We start from the raw sequence: 15,466 nt of genomic DNA on the forward strand, positions 1-15,466 counted from the left end.
TGTGTACAGCACTGCGTAGCTTTCAATAAGCAGAATCATTAAGTTGGCCCTCTTCCCCTGTACCTGAGATATGCAAGCTCCTGACTGTCACTGCCATTCAAAGGATCAGTCAAGATGGCTAGCTAATACTATACAGCTGCTCCAAACTTCTGTGGCAAATAAGAAAACAACCACAAATAAAGCATACCTTATTAAAGGAAGAGCTAACATCTTGCTCTTACAAACCACAAACTGCACTAAAGAACAGGATAACGATATACAGTGACAGATTAAGCTTGAAGGAATTTCCTGCTGCTACTCTACGCTCTGCTGAAGGCATATATTGAAGGATAGCCAATGGAGGTGGTGATGGGGAACATGACAGTGGGGCAGAGTCAAGATACTGAGAAGTGTGCTGTTCCTTATTAATTAGTTATATCTAGAATTGCAAGTTTAATAACCAATCTGAGATAGCTCACACAGATGAAATGGCTATTTACCCATTCATTGTCAAATAGTCGCCAATACCGAGACACATATGAATGATCTATCAGTATATCTGAAATATATAGAACTTCCAGCAGGCTATGCACTGAGAAGTAAAATTATGAAGCATAGCAAGTTGGACCATAACTCACCCAGAAGTAAGTTTTGCTGCTGTTGAGGAACAGATAAATTGACATAAAGCATTAAGTTACAGGTTTACAAAGATTTCAAAAATTGTGAGAACTTGACCTTGACTTAACCATTTCATCACTCACAACCAGCAATGCATACAGGCAGCTCCTCAACTGTAACATTTTACTACCGCTTCCGATCTCAAAAATCTCAAAACATAGGTTTATGCCATTTAATTTGTCTAAGATAAAATTATTGATTTGCAAAAAGTAACATTCTTATTTCCAAAACTGTGCACGGAAAACACTAACCTTTTGTTTCTTTTGCTTATTTTTTCTGGCTTCCTCTGCTGCAATACCAGCTGCCTCATTGAGGTATTTATTGCCTACTTTACTTTCAAACCATTTTAGGTCTACAAAGACTTCACTGAAGTGTTCACGATCAAACTGTGCAGAGAGATTAAAGTAAGTTTAGAAATATTTGAGGGACACCAAATTAACAATGTCTTTTTAGTAGGTGCATTAGATTACATCTAGAGTCATTCATACGTAAACATTTTGCCCTAGAGCTACAACTAAACTAAGATTAATATAAAAAATCTTTTTTCTTAGCAGTATATAACATATACCCAAGCCATATTTTGTTTTCTTTCAGTAAGGCAGCAATGGGTAACAAAAAGAGTTAGTTAACTTCCACACTTCACTATCAACTCTAGAAGTAGTAGAAGTTTATAGGGTCTGGGTAATACAATCTTGTGCCACCACCCAACACTTTCATAGTTCTACCCAGGAATCAGAAGACAGGGCTGAAGCAGGGACAGCAGATGAATTTCCTCCTTCCAAGTTCAGCAGAAGGCTGAGACCTTTCCATTTCTACATGGCCTATACCTTTTCTCATCTCTAGGATGGATTACTGCAGTGGCACTTAACAGGACTGCCTCCTGTATGCCAGTTAGTTCATGAAGAATGCTGATGCCTGCCTCAGAGACACTAATGCTTCATTGCTCTTTGCCAGTGATCTTCGTAAAAAACTTGCAAAAAATATTGCTCTCCAAGACCTTCAGGCATAGTCTACCCCGCAAGAAACTGACCAGCAGGGGAAGCAAAGAATAGGGCTGCCTGCAGCATGCTTTGCCCAGTACTGCCACTCATTGCTCAATGAGAATTGAGGACCACGACTCCTAGCAGTGAACCCTTACTTGACTTGCAGTACTAAAAAGATGCTGGCTAAAGCACAGATCAAATGATTCAATCTTTTTCCTTTTATGTTATGATAATATCAGACAACAACTGATTGGATCCCATCAGTTAAATGATAAAACAGCTGATTGAACCACTTGTAAAAACACAGTCATATAACAGTTCATTAAAACTACAGCATGGTGTATTTTAGGGCACTATATACACATTACATTCAACAGACTATACTGTAATTTCAAAGTTACTTACATCTGACAATCTTGTGAGATATTTCTCAAAGCGTTTTAAATTCAGGTGCCCGTTTTCATTTATGTAGCCTATTGGGAAAATAACGTATATTTTTTAAATTAACGATTTTTTTAAAATTTCTATTTAAATGCCCCATAGGTAATAGAATGAAATCTTGCTGGCTGTCGAAAGAAAATGTACTAAACGCTAAACATTCTAACATGGCTAAAAAGGTCAATAAACATTAACGCAGGAATGTTAATGTTTCTACTTTCCACAACTAAACTTAGTGTTCTTACCTCCCAGTTCTGGCAAGATAGCCATATATGTTCTATAAAGTAGCGGCAGTGCATCATGATTAATGTGTAAATGAGGTAGATGAGGAATAAAATCATTTCCTACAAGGAAACCCATTAAGATCCAATCATCTATTATCCTTTCAATATCATATTCAAAGGAAATCTTGTCCTGGGGAGGGAGAGGGGGGGGAAAAGGAAAAAAAACAAAAAAAACACAGGAGCATAATTTTTATTATCATGTTTGCATAAAAAGACCTCACACATTTATTTAATCACAGCTCCATTAGAACTTACTTTTACTGGTGAAAATTCATAATCAATATATTCTCTCATCAGTGATAGGTGCAGTAAATGAAATGTGGTTTCCTCTGGTGCACATGCTCTGTAAATTATTCAAAACATTAAGTTAATTATTTATAAACACACTTTCAACATGAATATTTATTAAGTTCAAGGTTACCTAAAACCAAGTAATCTTACTAGGATTATATCCTTGCAGAAGAAATAACATAGAAACATTTCTTTGAATCTAGTTTAGGATTCATCTGGTTTGAGTCTATAAAGTTTTGCAGTAGAATCTTCTAAACAGCAGATGTGACTGCACTGTATGGAAAACAGCTAGCTTAGAGGCAGCAGGGCAATTTTGTGGAATTCCATGTTGCATTAACTATTTCCCAAGCAATTATCCCATTGTCCAAAAAAGGGACAACCTAACCTAACTTTGCACCAAACCCTATATATTTTAAGATACTTTAAAACTAGTCTGAGTACGTACAGAATACACAGATTCATGTCTAAACTGGCTGGGTTTCATTTGCCATCATTTGTAATGCTTCTTGTAAGAAAAGAATATGCTCAACTTGAAAATATGCTCCATATGTATTACCTAGTGGCTTTAACACAGCACCAAAAAAATGACAAACCTACTGTTGGTTTATGGCATATATCAGTCAACATATATTCTGCCTTCTTTTCCTCTCTTCACTAAAATTACTTAATACCCAAGCCAACATTAGGCCAAAATCAGTTAATACCTACATCAAAAGATTAATGAGCTAAAGACTGATGTATTTTACATTCGTAAAGGACTATTTCACCTTGTAGATACTGTAACTAGCTGGGACCACCTGCAATGTCAAACCAGCATAAACACCTGTGTATTCACACATACACATACAAAGTAGATTTTGGGCAAAATCCTCTGAGGAAGATGTGTGTGATACACAAGCTTATATGAAGACTACTAAGACGAACTCTGAGCTACACTTGGCTGCATAGAACTTCAGACCCAAATCTGTCACTTTTTAAATGCAATTTTCATATCGGCAAATCCAGGTTGACGCTCTAAGACTCTAGAGACATTCTGCCCTTTGTTCTTCATTGCACTGGACTTGAAAATCCTGATAAAACAAATAATTTCTCTGAATCAAGAAAATGCTGACAGATATCAATTTGTATGTATTTTTATTATTTTCAAATTTCCAACTGTAAGTACTCATAAAAGTGACAATATTGACAGAAGGCAATTCCTGTAACTTCTAGAAGTAAATTCCTGTAACAAGCAATATTATCCAGAAATTACAGCAGGAGCCAAATATGGAACAATCCTTGGGGGGCGGGGGGGGGGGGAACACACCTTGCCTTTTGATTTCATACTTTATTTAATTAATCCCTCGAAAGGTCATCACACTTTTATTTTATATTATTTTATTTTTAAAAAAGGGAAAGCCGACATTTTTCTTAGATTAAACTTAAGGTCTTTTAAAAACATTACAATGTTACATGCCAACACTATCAACGGAATGAGTATTAGTAAAAAGTTGACTACGTAAGACTATGAAAAGAATACTTATTTCTGGTGTTTATCATAGTGTCCTTGGCAATAAAAACATTTGTTTATTAGCAAAAATGATGCATTTATCTAAACATTTATATGACTTATCACTGTATTATTCAAAATCCTTTTTGTATCAAAAAAGCGTACTTCTCTCTACCTCTCCTACCTTCTCCCTTTATCCACCAAATATATGCTTAAGGTCCTTCAAAGAAGGAACCTAGCCACTGTAACAGTTATAAAATTAATTTTTCTATTACTTCAGAATAGTTTCATGTACATGCACAGTTCTGGAACAAATCACCTTGTTCTGACTGATTATAGCCCACAAGTTAGTTCATACGGGCAAATTCAGAATAAGGGCATCCAGTCAGTAAGAGAGTTTATTTTAGTAATTATTCTAGTAATTTTCTTACATGCACAAAAATTCAGAGATATAAATATATTTTAAAAAGTCAGTATCTGCATAAGACAATTACAGAAACAATGTCAGTACAGCCTGTGCTGCTCCCTTCATAATATGAAGAAAGAAGCACAACACACCAAAGCTCTAAGAATTTTTTTATCAGCTATCCTGACAGCATACATTTTCTCAGGTAAACGAATTCAAATGCACAATTTAACAAGCTGATTTCTCTAATTTCATGTATTTTCTAACACAAAAATAAACTAAGACTTTACTAATTTAGTATGCAATCAATAAAAAAACCTGTTTTAGTCACCCAGTATCTTTTGGATTTAATTTCATCGTATATAAAATAAGAGTAAAGTTAAATCAGTTCACCTTTGAGATTTTTTACCACCAAATCTGACTTCTTCTCTTAAGAGCGCAAAGTGTGCCTCATGACTTGTTAATCCCAGCATAATCTATTACAAAGAGATATCAGACAGGTCTTACTTAATTATTTTTTTTAAACTGTTACCTTTAAGATTTGAGCGATATAAAGAAATCTTGCTGTTCTTTTTCATTACAAATTCAAAAGTTTGCAGCAATACAAAATTAAATGCTTGTTTAATAACATTTTAGAGCCCTATGCGCTTAGGAAGACATCAAAGACATACACACTTTATAAACTTCTGTGGTTTGTATTATTTTAATTGCACATACCAAGTCAGCATCTAAGCCATAGAGGCAGTGTCTTGTGTTTGGATCATGATGGGGCTTTGCTTTTTCTGATCTGATGAACTCCATAATTTTATGCTCACCTTCCCCCGGAGTCTGCATGAAAAACCCCAAAATTCATCAGTAAGTATTTTTCTATAAAATAAAAATTTACTTAAAATAAAATATTAACAAAATACAATGACCTCATGGCCTGATAAGTAGACTGTTACTCCTTGCCAGGATTTGTCTGTGGAAATCTTCATATTTACAAAATATTTAAGATGCTCATGCAATCTGGCCATGAATTCAGTTCCTGAAAACAGAAATCTAAGTTAAACACAAAACTTTTCACTAGTCATTCAAAATTGCATTTACATATCAAAAGTATTAATGAAAAAAAAAACCAAATAAAAATTCTGCAAGAGATGAAGGGGACAGATGTTTTTTCCCCCCAAGGTTTCATTTTTTCCACAGCAATCTAAAAAATTTTTAGAATGAGACAGTATTCCAACCCTACTAAAAGTTATTAAAACTTGTGTTCCCAACTTACTTGAGCCTTTATCAATTCTGTTCTTCAATTAAAAAAAAAAAATGCGTTAAGATAGGAAAATAGTGCCAAAATATAGATGCAAAACAATAAATCCAAACACTTAAATTTGAATAATTAACAGATAATCTTACCTGGCGTAATACAGTTGGAGTCAAATCTGGCTTCTGTAGGGAGAGTTTCTCCCTTTTCTAATGCCTTTTTTATTTTGTCCTCCGCCTCTTTTGCTGATCTAAAACAAAACAGGGTTGGAGAGAGGGAATAGAGAAAGAATCACCTTATTCAAATGTTAATTTGTATAGCTATGTTAATTAAGTACAGCTTTACTGACAAAAATACATATATCGATTTTTTAAAGAGTGGTTAAAAAAAAAAAAAAAGGGAGAGAAATTTAACTCCTGAATAGAGTTTGAACTTGTTTCTGATACAACTGGAAGGCTTAAAAATAGCTTTTTTCCCCTAGTAATGATGATAATCTGTCATTGCTCAGATACAGTTAATATTTAGATTACCAAGATGATCATTCAATAGCTGATCACAATGAAAGCAAATTAATGTTGAAACAATGGGAATGCTCGGGATCTAAACATCTGAAAATGCTATCCCAGAACAATAATGGTAATGTAGTTAAACAAAGCAGCAAGTTTGGAATACCATGGGGGTAAGAAGAGTGAACTAACAATTTATCATCACTAGTAATGGAGAAATGAACAAATATCATCCTAGCCTTGCTTGGCCAAGGATTTCATAAACATTTTTGAACCAAAAAAAGAGAAACCACCAATGTCTTAGTTTTTTGTCTTTCTCTCAATTCTGCTCCAGTTTTCTATTTAGAACTCTTTCTTAATCTCTTCTTCCTCTCACCCTCCTTTTTTCCTTAAACAAAAAAAAAAAAAAAAAAAGAAGACAAAACCCAAACCCACAAAAAACCCAGTAGCTTGAAAATATATTCTCTTGGCCCTTTTCCCCAGTTTGTTTCTGTTGCATTTCACTCACCACCCCTGTATTGTCTGATCACTGGCTTCCTTTCCTTACAGCAGTCTTCAGAAATGCTTCCATGTCTCCCAAAACATTAATATAATTCTTAACACTGTGAAATCTACTTGCAGCTCTGTATTTGAGCTAGCTTGCTAATTGGTATCAACAGGAAACCAGAGTTTTATTAGAAACTTCATTTCTTCTACGACTGTCAAAGAACACTCCACTGTAGTTACCAAAAAGGTGTATCCAGAATTAGCATTCACAAATACCAAAGACTCTCACAGGTTATGAAGCCACTGGAGACATCTGTAAGAACTCCACTGCAGATTTATTTCACAGAAAATTTCATAGGAAAAAAAGATTCCCCCGGCCCCGAAGTCCCACATACACAAAGAAAAATCTAAGTAACAAGCAAACTTTCCTTTTTGGAATCCTGATTTTAAGTATTAACATTTTATAGGTGGTTACCCTCATTTAACTACATATTAAAGCTACTGTCAAAGGCATGACCATTCATAATATATTCTACTTTTCACAGCATACGTTTAAGTAAATGTTTTTTTTAAAGCATTTACTATCCTAAAGACAGGGCAAGAACGAATATTCTCACCTAAAACGTCTCCCACGCTGCTGATTCATTTTTGCTCTTGGAGCTACTCCATCAACTGCCATGAAGAAAACCTTCCTTGGTTTAATAATGCGAAAAAGTACTTCCAAATAGTGAAAAATATCAGCAAAAATCTTATCTTCTGAGATTCTGAAGTGAACATCATCATCATTTGGATGTGAACACTGATGTATAATGCCATTCATGTCCAAGTATAAGTTGTCGAATTCTGGAATCTACAAAAGCCACAGTTAGTACCCATTTGGTGACAGCTGAAGCAATGCAATCACTGCCCAAGGCATGGCTGAGTCTAATGAACTCTGGAAACGAGCTGAGGTGGGAAGACCTTCCCGGAACCTACTGCACGCCAATGGGCTAAGAATATCTTGACTTGTTATGGGTTTGTCTGCACTTGCAATCCGTTATTATGATTTTCCCAGTGAAGAAAGTCAGCTGAGCAGATTCCTATCCTATCCTGATTGTTTCGGGTACCTCAGGACTTCTGTCCCCTGTATTCACCCAATCCTCTACATTGTATAAGGGAAAAACAAATAAAAATCACACTTTTCAGGAAGAGATGATTTTATTTTTTTTATAACCCCACACATTTCACTGATTTAATCTTGCATAGCTGCACTATAAACGATAAAAACTAAAAAACTGAGTATGCAGTTTCCAACAGTATTTCAAAAGCAAAACCAGTTTAAGAAGCTTTAGGGCTGTCCTCCTGTTAATCAGTTCCTACCATGACCACTGCATGCTGCCTCTTTAGCTAGGCTAACAGCCACCTGTGAGTCTAGAGAGTGGCAATTACCACCAAAAGCGGTAGTTATCAATGATAACATCAATTTCTTTCCTACACTTTCCAAACGTGGGGTTTTTTCCTGTCTAGTTCTCTGTTCTTCTAACAGCCTTATTTGTAGCAGTCCAACTTTCTTTTAAAGGAAAAAAAAATCCCCCGAACGTACACAAGCAACATATAGAGCACAAACACTGTTAAATGTATGAAGCAAAAGGGCTGTTATCTATCTCTTTGTTGCTAAAAACCACCAAACATGCACAAGAACAATTTGCAATAAACAAATCTATTTTCTAATCCACCAATATGACTGTTCATAAAAATCCTCCTGTCGTTACAACTGGACAAAGGCACTGCTGACTTTTCGTGATTTTCTGTAGCATTGCTGCTTCACGTATTTTGAAAAGCATGTCGTCGGACTTGTATTTATCATCCAGATGTAAGAGAAACATAACTGTTTCAGAAAGAGGAATGACAAAGAGAAGAAACAAGAGGCAGGATTGGGAAGGATCTCCAGTCACCTGCAATACTTAATTTTCTGTTGTGCATAATGATCTTCAGTACAGTTAAATTCAGTAACCAAACTGCTCTCAACATGCTCAAACACCACATCATCCACACAGGCACCACTTTCAGATAAGAAGAGAGCAGGGCACTGCACAGGCAGCATTCTAAAGAGATGAAAACTAAAGTTTTTATATGGAAGCAACAAATATAAGGAAAACAGATGACCTTTTAAGAAGCACAGTTATAGTATGATTTTAAAATGATGATGCGTTTTACATAGGAATTGCCTTCTATTCTGGGTAGTTTTTTCTGTAATAGTGAACAAAAATCCGAATCTAGATGCTATTAGGTGTCAGTCTGTATATTCAACTGGTCTGGCAAAGTAAAGGAAGAATGGGGATACATGCTACTGTTAAAGCTTAATATCACAGATAACAATCTAGACATTTTCTTTTCTCTTTTATACAGAGTAAGTATTCCACATAAGCTAACAACATTACCTAGTCTTCAGAAAGACTAACTAGAGAATGACATTAGCACTGGCACAGAAAGTTGAGTTGTGCTTTCTGTTTATTTTATGAGCTCCAACAGCCTCTTTCAGAAAGCATCATGGGTACTACCCCCTGCTGCTGCTCCCCAGGTTAGAGCAGACACAGGCTGACTCCCTCAGCTGCCACAGTTCACAGTTCTTCAGTAGAAGTTTAAAGCCGCCGCCAATTTCAGTGAGCAGCCCAGGCTCTTAACAAAATAACTGAAAACCCAGCACACACTGCTGCTGCCTTGCTACACAATGTAAGACACTGTAGTGAAATCCAACAAATCACAAGCAAAGACCCAAGCTTTGAAAACTACTTGGAAACTAGAAAGAAGGGTCAAACATCCAGGTTTGGAATCACTTGAGCAGGGCATCTTAGCTATGTTAATACAACAGCTATTTAATCTTTTAAAATGCTGTCTGTTCAGGAAAAACATACTCAAACTCAAACATGCCTTCAATCATCACCCAACTCATCTCAGAACATCCTTATTCAGACTATAAAACCACATCCATAACGCCAGTTGAAAAATTAAAATGAAAAGTTAAGAGCTTGTGTCTATCAGGTACCAAGCATGATTTCTCTGAAAACACGATTTGTTTGCCCGACTGTTAAAACCTTTATTGACTGCTTTCCTTTTTCAGGCTTTAACGTAGTTCTTGTTTTTGCTACTAATACAAACTGCCCGACGCATGCGACAACAAGGAGACGCAGCAGAGCTGTAAAACCTGTCTCTCGTCATTACTGTGCCATTCGTCGTCAGCAGCAGCAGCAACTTTTCTGAGCCCGGTAATGAGGAAACTCCGAGCTCCTGCTACCCGAGGGGGGTGAAGGGCCGCCAGCTGCCGGGGAAGCACCGCGGAGTTTCAGACGGGCTGGGGAGGAGCACGGCCACCAGAAAACAAAAGCGAAAGGAGAGAGCCCGGCCGCAGGGAGCCGGACACGGCCACGCTGCGCGGAAACGCTCCGGGCTGGGCACTTCCTCGAGGAACAGCGTCGTTTCGGTTCGGGTGCTTCTGAAAACAATACTTGCACGTAACGAGGGGTGCAAGCACCTGCGCCGCTGACCCCCAGCAGCAGGCTCCCGGCACTGCTGCACGCTAACGGCGACCTCGGGTCGGATATTCAGGCTTCAGGGGGGCTCCGAAAGCCTCGCCCGCTTCCCACCCACCCCACGCCGCCATCCCGCGACTTTCGGCCGCTTCGAGCTGCGGGTCTCGCCGAGGCGCGGCCGTAAGTGCAGCCGCCCGCCCTGCGCCGACCCGCCTCTCGGCGAGCCGGCCTCGGCTCCGGCTCAGCCCCGCAAGCCCGGCCCAGGCAAGCCCGGCCGGGGACCAGGCCCGCTCCCTCGCCCCGCCGAGGGGCCAGGCAGGACCCCCCTCCACCGCCCCGGCGCGGAGCGGAGACGGGCCCTTGGCAGGCAGCGGCGCTCCGCTCCCAGCTCACCTGATGCTCCTTCAGCACCTGGCTGAGGCAGGGGTACCGCTCCGAGATCCACCGGTAGAACTTGGGGACCCCCATGGCCACCGCTCCACGCCGCCCTCACAGCCCCGCCGGACCCAAACAACCCCGGGCCGCGCTCCGCCTTCCTTCCGGCGCGCCGTACTGACAGCCGGGCCGCCCGCGCCATAGAGCGCCGCGCAGAGCGCCCCGCGCGGAACATAGAGAGCGGCGGACAGAGCGGCGCTCCTGGCGCGGGGCGGGGCTGGAGCCGGAGCCGGCTCCCGCCCTTCACCGGCGGCCCCCGCCCTCAGGCGTAACCGTCGTCCCGCCCGCGTCCTCCCCCGTCAGGGGGCCTGGGAGAGCTCCATGCCCTGTTGCTGAAACAGGCGAAGCCTCGGCCCTCGCCCCTTCCCCTACCAGCCCACACAGAAGCTCCCACGACGCGCCTCGGTGCCCTCTAGTCCCTGTGTGATGGGAAGGGGCGACGCCCTTAGCAGTACCTGGTGCAACAGTTCACCATAGGGGTCTCCTCACTGCGGTATAACGGTAGAGCCTGCGACAGGTAACATAACCCCACACTCGCACACCACAACAGAAGAGATCGTAGTAGGCTCCAAAGATTGATCTTGAAAAAATCTTCAGGTTTATGAGACAGTGACACCACTTCTGGAAGACTACCCACTAGTTCCCAGGAGAAACAAAACTACTATAACCAGTTGTAAACCCATTATTTGGATTTACTCTCCAAAGTGTCTGGATTTCAGCTGAACTGAAACTTGAGTCTCGCGACACAGCATCACTCTGATCAAAAGCTAATGGCATAGTTTGTCTCTCAGAACAGCAGAAACAAAAAATACTGCACAAAAATTCTAATGATATCCTACTGTAGGGTGAGAGAGTATAATTTTTCCCCTCTCTCCCCCCTCATTTCCCTACAATTTGGATGCCTAGAGAAGCAAGCATTACTGTAAGTTAGTATACGCCTTCTGAACGTATTTAGTTAGTCTACTCTTGTCCATGTCAAAACCCTTTTTCTGAAATGGAGCCTGAAAAACACTCACTATAGCTACACTTCTTACAAGGGAGGGAAGAGAGGTCCAGAACTCTCAGGAGCCTGAACGTACACTGAAGTCACAAATACTACACCTTGCCTGCTGCACTGGTGTTACAGCCATACCGCCCGGGTCCTCCAACTCGCAGCTTTGTGTCATTTCCTTCACGAGGGTTTCTTAGGACAGCAGGCAAGGGCTAAGGAAACAGTTTTGGAACATTGTAACACTTTAAGGGTTTCCTCATGCTAAGATTTAAGATCCCAAATGCTTTTCTATACATAGCCAGGCCATATGGCAGAAAGCCAAAGGAAACCAAAATTCAAGGTCTACTGCTGAAAAGAAATGCTTATTATTTTTAGAAAGCCCTTCTGAACTACAAGTAGAAAAAGTTGAAAGAACCACTTTACATCATATCAGTATAAAACTTTAATGTCAGATTTTCTAATCTACAAGTAAGCTGAATGAGAAAAATCTTTAAAAAAATAGACAGTACTTCATAGAGTGCATTCTTTCAACACTGCAAAAATTTTTCATATAGTCAGGGTAGGTATGTACATAAGAAACTTGCAGAGACTTGCACAGTCTAATTTTTAAGCAGTTCCTATGTACTGCCTTCTATATGTATACAAAACATAAGTTGTAACACCTCACACATCTGCAGGTGTATTCATAACATACTTGCAAGTGTATTGCATATTTTACACAGATTTTGGATTGATTGTAAGACTGCTCTGTTGCTTACTATCAGAAATCAACAGAAGTAACTGATTAATACCTTCTTAAGAATATTATAGCTACATCACTTGTGAATGGTATCGTTCCAAAGTGAACAAATTTCACATATATGGAGCCCAGCCCATATACATCTGGCAGAGCAGGTTGTCATCACTTGCTTCTTGAATAAGGTAATGAACATGCCCTTCAATAGATAAGGGTAAGCCTTTTATTCTGTTTCTAGTCTTAATGACACCTTGCAGCCGTTGTTCTATATCAAGGACATGGGTTTTGGCCTGGAAACAAAGAAAAAGGAAAAAAAAAAAGAATATTGTTACTATCCATGAACTTCCACTTCTTAAAATAAAAAAATATTTATTAGGATGTGTTTGAAATCTGCATGCTGATTTAATACAAAACCCAGATGTCGACACCAGTTACTTTGAAAATAAAGGATACCCACTTTTAAAAATCATTCTTTAAAATGACCAATGATTGATCATTGGTCAAATTATAACTTTTGCCTTACATTTTTACAGATAAAATTTACCAAAGACTGAAAAAGCCATGCAAATGTATTTGAAAATGTCAGAATGCTTTATTTCATACAATTTCAAATAAATGCAAAATTTTCCCAGCCTTTTTCTTGGAATTCTTGATAAAGAAGATACCTAGCCTGGAAAATTTAGGCCAAAATTATGAGCAACTGAAAATGAAGAAGTCTAATAACAGGTTGTGATGAGCACCTCAGAATGAGCTGTTCTGAGGCCCACTAGAGTAGCTAGTTCGTACCAATTATACTCACACATTTGCTTTTAAAGCTCAAGCATAACATTGGCACCTATCCAGAAACAACAGCTAACCACATGCAACTATGTGGGTGGTCCTGTAACTAAAAGAAAGGTTATGTAGACACAGCCAGGTTAGTAATTACTTGAAGACCAGGAGATTATCTGTGCTCAAATAGCTCAGTTAAGTTCTTTGTTGTAATACAGCTTCAGTACTGTAGATTGTCCTTATCTTAGTTGCCGTGTTTATCAGTGCTCCCTAAGTTTTACCTGCTATTACACATATTTATTTTCACTAAATATTCTGTTGAAGCAAAAAGGAGACAAATCAGAATTTTTGCAAAGGGGAAAGAGAACAAATATTACAGGTTGTGCAAGCTATATTTTGGATGAACAATATAGTATTTATCAGCAGCTACAAAAGAAACAGTACATATAAAATCCTAATTTTAACCAAGTATTCCTTGACATGTAATAAGGCACGTATTTATTCAATAATAAACATCCACTCACGAAAAGCACAAAATATGCATGGAAGGGACTCCAGATGTTACCATCACGCTAAATCTGGAGGACCTTAGACAGGTGCACTCTTCGCTGGGTAAAAAACTGGCAGGATGGCCGAGCCCAGAGAGTTGTGGTGAATGGAGTTAAATCCAGTTGGCGGCCGGTCACGAGCAGTGTTCCCCAGGGCTCAGTTTTGGGGCTGGTTCTGTTCAATATCTTTATCAGTGATCTGGATGAGGGGATCGAGTGCTCCCTCAGTCAGTTTGCAGATGACACCAAGTTGGACAGGAGTGTTGATCTGCTGGAGGGTAGGAAGGCTCTGCAGAGGGACCTGGACAGGCTGGATCGATGGGCCGAGGCCAACTGTATGAGATTCAACAAGGCCAAGTGCCGGGTCCTGCACTTCGGCCACAACAACCCCAGGCAACGCTACAGGCTTGGGGAAGAGTGGCTGGAAAGCTGCCCGGAGGAAAAGGACCTGGGGGTGCTGGTTGACAGCCGGCTGAACATGAGCCGGCAGTGTGCCCAGGTGGCCAAGGCCAACGGCATCCTGGCCTGTATCAGAAATAGTGTGGCCAGCAGGAGTAGGGAAGTGATCGTGCCCCTGTACTCGGCAGTGGTGAGGCCGCACCTCGAATACTGTGTTCAGTTTTGGGCCCCTCACTACAAGAAGGACATGGAGGTGCTGGAGCGTGTCCAGAGAAGGGCAACGAAGCTGGTGAAGGGCCTGGAGCACAAGTCTTCTGAGGAGCAGCTGAGGGAACTGGGACTGTTTAACTTGGAGAAGAGGAGGCTGAGGGGAGACCTCATCGCGCTCTACAACTACCTGCAAGGAGGTTGTAGCAAGGTGGGTGTCGGTCTCTTCTGCCAAGTAACTACCGATAGCACGAGAGGAAATGGCCTCAAGTTGCGCCAAGGGAGGTTTAGATTGGACATTAGGAGAAATTTCTTTACTGAAAGAGTGGTCAAGTCTTGGACCAGGCTGCCCAGGGAAGTGGTTGAGTCACCATCCCTGGAGGTATTTAAAAGACGTGTAGAGGAGGCGCTTGGGGACATGGTGTAGTGGGTATGGTGGTGTTGGGTTGACAGTTGGACTCGATCTTAGAGGTCTTTTCCAACCTTAATGATTCTATGATTCTATGACTGTGCAACAGTCAGAGTGAGGGGAAGCAGGAGCCTTGTCTATCCTATTGCTTCTGTTGATGTTGTCCTTGATCTAGTAACACTAATAAGAGAATCATAGGCTCTATTTTGTTTGATTCTTTAGTAGATAAATTACATTTTATATCAATAAAAATAGTCTCTTCATGAATAAAAAGTATGAACACAGAGATAATCAAGAAGAAACAACCAGAGGAATTTTTAAATGAAAGAAAAAACAAGAAAGTTAAGGTTTCAATTAGAAAATATATAACTTGCAACCATAATGGACGTTTGACTTTTGAATACCTTATGCTATGCTTGTTTTCAACTAACCTTTTCATTGACAACTTCTCCAGTTTCGTTCACCTGTGCTTTTGTATTCCCTTTAACAGGTTTACTCCATTCCACAAGAGGATCATGGAGAAAAGTCTTTAAGACACTAAATAAGTTAAAAATAAAAAAGGATAAGATACATATAATACATTTAATTTTCAAAACAAGAACACTGACAGGAGTCTAAAGTTTGCGCTGAATATTGCTATTGTTTTATATTTAACTGCATGTCATAGTAAGACTGAGC

The 15,466-nt window shown here is 39.9% G+C and overlaps 2 protein-coding genes across 31 annotated transcripts in view; both read right to left on the bottom strand.

Moving 5' to 3' along the window:
• XRN1 (5'-3' exoribonuclease 1) overlaps positions 1-10,914 on the bottom strand; it is a 45,389-nt gene extending 34,475 nt beyond the window's left edge. For 24 of the 27 annotated variants that reach the window (XR_012674845.1, XR_012674844.1, XR_012674843.1 and 21 more), the window contains exons 1-10: positions 10,686-10,914; positions 7,401-7,633; positions 5,944-6,041; positions 5,466-5,575; positions 5,266-5,376; positions 4,942-5,024; positions 2,618-2,705; positions 2,324-2,492; positions 2,046-2,113; positions 909-1,043 (exon numbers count right to left, since the gene is read on the bottom strand). Coding sequence is in view for 19 of the 27 variants with exons in the window: in XM_075158290.1 (XP_075014391.1) it covers positions 909-1,043; positions 2,046-2,113; positions 2,324-2,492; positions 2,618-2,705; positions 4,942-5,024; positions 5,266-5,376; positions 5,466-5,575; positions 5,944-6,041; positions 7,401-7,633; positions 10,686-10,760 (1,170 nt within the window). In the remaining 8 variants the exon portion in view is untranslated. Of the gene's footprint in view, positions 1-908; positions 1,044-2,045; positions 2,114-2,323; positions 2,493-2,617; positions 2,706-4,941; positions 5,025-5,265; positions 5,377-5,465; positions 5,576-5,943; positions 6,042-7,400; positions 7,634-10,685 lie in introns of those variants that run through there. The other 3 variants (XM_075158285.1, XM_075158293.1, XM_075158286.1) reach the window with 3 other exon arrangements.
• A 919-nt stretch (positions 10,915-11,833) lies between these two features.
• ATR (ATR checkpoint kinase) overlaps positions 11,834-15,466 on the bottom strand; it is a 43,803-nt gene continuing 40,170 nt past the window's right edge. For 3 of the 4 annotated variants that reach the window (XM_075158274.1, XM_075158273.1, XM_075158272.1), the window contains 2 exons: positions 15,220-15,325; positions 12,147-12,744 (listed from right to left, as the gene is read on the bottom strand). In XM_075158274.1, coding sequence (XP_075014375.1) covers positions 12,571-12,744; positions 15,220-15,325 — 280 coding nt within the window. In that variant the 3' untranslated portion in view covers positions 12,147-12,570. Of the gene's footprint in view, positions 11,931-12,146; positions 12,745-15,219; positions 15,326-15,466 lie in introns of those variants that run through there. The other variant, XR_012674842.1, reaches the window with a different exon arrangement.

The sequence above is a fragment of the Calonectris borealis genome, chromosome 9 (genome assembly GCF_964195595.1).
Source record: "Calonectris borealis chromosome 9, bCalBor7.hap1.2, whole genome shotgun sequence".
Lineage (NCBI taxonomy): Eukaryota > Metazoa > Chordata > Aves > Procellariiformes > Procellariidae > Calonectris > Calonectris borealis.